A 6,204-nucleotide genomic window follows, 5' to 3' on the forward strand; every position below is an offset into this window, starting at 1 on the left:
CCCAAACATAAATGCCTCGCACTGACCCCCCAGCCCATGACAAACACGGGCAAAAAGGGGCTAGGCTTAACCCCCTCTGGCCTGGCCCAAGTGAGGGGAAAGAGGGGGGCTGATGGCAAGCTCAACCTTCAGCCAGTGCAAATGAAACTCAAAGGTCCTGGCTTGTTGGAGTTGCTGCTAATTGAGCTGTCCAAGGCTGCTTGGGTGGGCAATATATTATGTCTCTTGAACAACAGCAACCTGTTTAACACTGCCGTCTCTGCCCTCCAGACCAGTAAGTATGTAGCCCCCCACTTTCCTGCAGACTCTAAAATGTCTGTGTGTATATCTCAAATACAGTGAGGCGCTGGTGGTTTTGTGGTACCCAGACCACCAAAAAATTGCACTTGCAAACTTGACTGCTGCTAACGGGGCCCCCAAAGACTGCACACACATTTGTGCTCTTTGGAAGGTTCCCCTTCTCTCCCCATACAACAACATGCTTTTCAGGACTGAACCTATCTGGGGGAGCAACAGCACAATGGTTGTGCACAACCCGTTGCTCTTCAAAGAGTAGCAGGAAGATAGAACAATCTCCCTTGTCATTGATCCCGTGTCCCCACCAACAAACAAAGGCAAATCAGCTCCATTACATTGCACTTGCAACATGCTCCACCTCTGCTGACCTGTCTACTCAATGCTTCTCTCAAGATCATCAAGAACACTCAATGCACTGTGCTTTCTTGACCTCTTCACCCTGCTCATATGTACCTTCCCCCCATCCTGTCTCAAGGAAGATTGCTGCTTGAGCTAAGATCAAGCACCAAATATTCTCCTGGATTTTACCACACAGGGATTTGAGCAGAGGGAATGTTGGAGAGTATAGCAATGCTGCTGCGGGAAGAGATTTTAGCCTCTACAACCATTTCCTTCTGATCAAAATTGGTAATGCAGATTGTTGTGACATCTGATCAAGTTTTGGCAAACTGATGAGATTTCACCCAGGATATCAGGCAGATCTTTCCAAGATTGTATTGGCACCAAACAAGGCCTAACATTCAGTGTAACAGTGGCAAAACACATTGGGACAAGAATCCCCTAGAGTGGAAAATCCTTGCATTTGAGTTAATTTTGACTCAAAAATAATTTTTAAAACACCTGAAACTTTCACCTTAACACCTGTGCAATTTTAAGTGAAGCCAAGTTTTTTTGTACCTCCCTTCCTGTGTATTCTTCTGTCAAGATGAAACACAGAACTTACCAGCCAGTAGCAACAACTTGGATGTGAATTGCCCCTGTTAAATTGGATGATGGTTGCAGCATGGTGGGGAGGCCCTTCATGTTCAGCGGTGTAGCTGCCTTGGACTCTAGTACATACATAATTTGGATCACTCAGTTGAATGGCACATGGTCAGTGCTGCCCTGCAAAAGACCAATGAAAAACTGACAATTCTAGGTTTTTAATTATTCAGCTATCTTGCCTTCCTTTCATAACTAGGCCACAGGGTTCAGCCAGAATTACAATATGAATAAGATTGAGATGGGGAGAATGAGCCACACCATAATAAACTTTTCCCCTGTAACTCACAATATTTATTTCCATGATTTTCTCAATGAAAATTTGATCTGTAGTTAAATCAAGACTTGAGTGAATCAGTATGATGACTGGTGTCAAGAATTTTCAATATTAAAAATTATATCTGACACCAGAAGGTCAAGGCGCCTCTGCAAACATCTACTAAGAATGATTGATAAAGCTAAGGGCTAGCCAAGAAAGCCAGGAGCTTTGGGTGTGCTATTAGATGATTGTATTGGGTCCTCTGACTGAGATTGCATTGGCAAGGCCAAGAATGCATTGGTGGAGATCAACATTGTGTCCACCGGGAGGGGGTTTGCATCTGGCAAAAGCAATATTGTGTCAAGCAAGAGTGCTATTGTGTTGGCCAAGGGTGAGGTTGCATTGTGAAATACCGGTGGAGTATTGCCACCACCAATCCAAAAGCAGCATCAGCTGATATTGAGTCAACCATTGCTTTGCTGATGGCCGATGCAATGTTGCTTGGGGCTGATGTTGCGTAGGTGGGCCTTTGAGTTGGTTTGCAATCTGGTCAACGCAACATCAACCAAGGGTTACATTGGTGGGGTGCCTGGCAATCTTATATTGCCCACCGGCCTTTTCAAATTGGAGGACAGCAATGTAACATCTGCCATTACCAATGTAACATTGCTGCAATATTGTTGCGTCAGATACTTTCACCAATGTAAAATTGGTTCAAAACCTCCAATGTAAGTGCAGAAGTACCCATCTGATAAATAGCATTGGCAGTGCAAGTCATTCAGGCCCCGTTTGGAGCCAATATAATCCATGTGATATATGATTTTTTTTGCCTGAAATTGTATGTGACATCTGATCAGGTCCGCAAAAACTTGATCAGATGTCACAAAATTCCAGATTATATTGCGCAATCATATTGGCTCCAGACGGGCCTTATTGAAAACAACAAGCCAATTGGAGCTACAGTTGACATAATCAGATGATTGCAAATATGTTAATATGTTTTATAAGTAGCCTGGAAATTATTCTCACCTTTTAAATCAATTAAATAGTTCTACTGCAGTCTCCACTGGCTTGTTGTCTTCAAAAAAATTACATGGATTCCAAAAAGTGTATAAATGTAATACTGACCACGAGTCAGTTGGTCAAAAGTAGAGATAGTTGGATGATTGCAACTACAGGAATAGTTTTCATAAGCAGTATGAAAAATATTGGGCCCGGCTAAATGCACACCAAAACCATTCTGCACGCATGCCATTTTGGAGTGTGCGCCACGTAAATGGTGTACAGTCTGAGACATGCCTATTTTTAGGGCTCTGGCGTTCACACCAGTTTTGCCCCATGATCCTGGCGTGGATGGGATGGCACACCACTTTTGATGGCGTGGTCAGGTCCTGCAGGCCTCTGGCTCCAGCAGATTTCAAACAAGTCCACCATTCCGCCATCTATCAGTACCAACCAATAACCACCATCACCCTTGATCAATGGCCTCCCTCCCCAAGTTCAGATCACAACACCATCACAACACTATCCCAATCAACCAAATTTTGCAAACACCGTCTGACACTGGCCAATCAACCCCATCAGGAGCCAGTGTGACAGCCCGCCGGCAAAATGGACTCAAATGCAACAGTTGTTGGCCTTATTCCCAGCCCTCTCAGCTCCACCAGTGGCCGCACCCTCCCCAGCAGCCTTGTTGCTGCCTTCTTCCAAGGCTCTGCCAGCTCAACGTATCCCGTCTAAACCAGAACAGGAATCTCAAACAGCTCCAAATAGACCCGGCTTCATTGATTCCAAAAGTTGACCTGCATTGATTGATCCAACCAGTCCGCCAAAAAGCAATCCAGCCCCAAACAATCATGGAAAATCAGATGACAGTTCTCAAGTTGATACTTCCAGTAATTGCGTTTTGATTACTGCATCAATGACTATAACTTTCACTCTGACAGTAAGTATTTCACTAATTTTTGGTTGATTAGGCTTGTAACTGACAGCCCATTCAAACCTGCTGATATCTTAAATCCTTTGGATTCTCTTACTTTAGAAAGGTTCCTATTGGTCAACAACTTAAACTCTCACGCTGGAAAGAATCTCTACATGCGCTGTGATCAATTGGGGGAGTTTAGTGTCTCAGTCATCAACACAAGTGGAAGAAAAACAGCGACTTCAAAGATCAACTGTCCCTTTTCCATCAAAGGATTGGTACCAACAAAGAAACCAGCTGACAAAGTTTGGTCCTTGGGGATATAGAGCGGCAATCACAACCACAAACCATTGCCAGGCCCTTTCTTGCATGCAGCTCACTGACAACTGCTCCTGGAGCAGTTTGAACAGATTCAAAAAATTTAAAAAGCAAATCTGAAGCAAGCACAAATCCTCCTTCAACTACAAAAGTCCAACAAAGAAACGTACACAACTAACAAGACTATAACTAATGCGCTCCAAAAAATAAGACTGGAGGATCTGGAGGGTTGGGAGCCAACCAAAGCCTGAATGGAGGCTCTCAAGGAATCCAACTGGGTTTCCAATGTCAAGGTTAACTCACAGGGATCTATTCTCAATCTCTTCTGTTGAGTTACACTCAGGTTTTGTTTTCTGTTTTATCTGCTTCTCACTCACATTTCACTCATACCTCTAAAGTTCACACTGATGTTACATGTTGAATGTAGTCTACCTGAGGCAGCAGGTGTGGAAGGACTCCTTTCATTATCCTTCCATGAACCTTGAACACCACCCACATTGTGCCTGCTGTTCTCAGGTAGGTTCCAGTCTTGTCACTTTTCTTTCTGCTTGTTCTCTTTCTCTTTCTGTCTTTCTCATGCTCCAGTCTAACATGTCATTATGATTATCCTTCCAGGATCCTCGAACACCGCCCGCATGGTGCCTGCTGCTCTTAGCTCTCTGCCCGCTCTTGCTCATTGTATTCTTCTGTCATCCTGGTTCCCTTCACTTGGCTTGGATCAAACATGACCAATTCAACTTGCCACTGCTCCACATCATGGGTCAGGCGGCATCTAACCAATCATTCTCAATTGGTTTTTGCTTTATGGCTTTTGAGGATGACAATCACTACTTGTGGGCTATAGAAACCCTTGAGAAGCATGTATGGCATCCCAAAAGAGTCCCAAAGGTATTTATCACCAACAGGGAAGTGGCTCTACAAAATGCCTTGGCTCATGTCTTCCCCAACTCACAAGCAAACTTCTGCACGTGACACATCAACAAAAACATCACTACAAACTGCAAAAAATATTTCCCGGCTCCACCAAAAGAACCTAAAGGTAAAAATACTAAAAAAAAAACTAAAGAAGATCAACCCAAAAATCCATGGGATGAATTCATGTCCCTTTGGCAGAATGTCACCTGCGCAAAAACTATCAATCTCTATGACAACCAACCAGCAACATTGAAGACTTTCCTTTTGAATAAACCTGCTGTCATCAGTTACATTGAGAAGTAGATTCTTGCGGAGAAGGAGCTCTTTGTTGTGGCATGGGCTTGCCAGTTCCCTCATCTCCAAAATCTCAACACCTCAAGGGTTGAGTCTGGTCATGCTTATCTCAAAACATTTGTTGTAACCTCAATGGTGACCTGCTCACCGTTTTCAACTGCTTAGCCCATGTGATCAATTTACAACTCAACCAAGTCCACAAGTTGATTGCTCATTATACAGCTGAGACTCTTGTGAGAGTTCCAAAGGTTTTCATTCCTGTCCTTGGGCAGATCTCCAGTTTTGCAATCAAGGAATGCATGGGGCAATTTGAACGTATTGTCAACCTTGATCCGACTGATCCTTGTTCACAAACACTCACCACCGGGATAGGTATACCATGTGCACACAAGATCATTGAAATCATGGAAGCTGCCAATTGTTTGGAGCCAACAGATTTTCACCCACAATGGAATCTCAAGTACAACCCTGAGATTGCCGTAAGTTAATCTCTCACTTGATCATCTCAAATTTTGGTTCTGTGCAATCTCAATTAGAATTGATGTGTCTACTACAGACAAATGAGCCGCCAGAGATTGACTTGGAAGATGAATGTAAGCTCTTAATGGCCGCCCTGTCAGACAAAAAGCCACAAGCGCTCACAAATATCCTCAACCAAATGAAGAAGATTGCCTCCAGCACTCACGTAGCCGTTCCAATTCATGCACCAGCTGTGAAAACCAAAACAAAGGAAGGCCAACCATCAAGCAAAACCAATCCAAATCAACCAAAAAAGATCTGTCAGCTTTTGAAATCGTCAAAGCTGATTTGGCTCAGAAAAAAAAGGAAAGAGTCTTGAAAGCCCCCCAACAAAATTCCAAAAGAATCAAAAGGCCTTCTGGGTCCAAAGAATCCAATCTTGATGAGAAAGCTGATGAACCCAAGAGGTGAAACCCTCTACAACAAAAATCAAAATAAATCCAATCCAAAATTGAATCTCATGGGTCCGACTTCTCAGTGTTCGAGGTGATTTTTGGCTCATTTATTCTTTGATTGATGTTTTGCTGACATTTTGGCTTCCTTTTTCATCAACAGCCACACAAACAAGAGTGTCCCCCATTTTTCCATGAGTTTATCACCGGTATCTTCAACCCTCCTGGCAACAGCAACTGTGGGTTATGAGCTATTTCCAGAGCAGTTGGATACAGCTCCAAGCACAAGGTCCATGGAGGTGGAAGTG

At 43.6% G+C, this 6,204-nt stretch overlaps 1 protein-coding gene across 1 annotated transcript; it reads left to right on the forward strand.

The window, feature by feature from the left end:
* Window positions 1-3,018: 3,018 nt before the first annotated feature.
* Window positions 3,019-3,338, forward strand: PtA15_17A118 (uncharacterized protein; the record flags this gene model as incomplete). The annotated part of the gene is made up of 2 exons (XM_053164200.1): window positions 3,019-3,035; window positions 3,122-3,338. 2 exons carry the CDS (start codon window positions 3,019-3,021, stop codon window positions 3,336-3,338), a joined length of 234 nt encoding a protein of 77 aa, XP_053028191.1.
* Between the last annotated feature and the right edge of the window lie 2,866 nt (window positions 3,339-6,204).

Source organism: Puccinia triticina, chromosome 17A (assembly GCF_026914185.1).
Source record: "Puccinia triticina chromosome 17A, complete sequence".
Taxonomy (NCBI): domain Eukaryota; kingdom Fungi; phylum Basidiomycota; class Pucciniomycetes; order Pucciniales; family Pucciniaceae; genus Puccinia; species Puccinia triticina.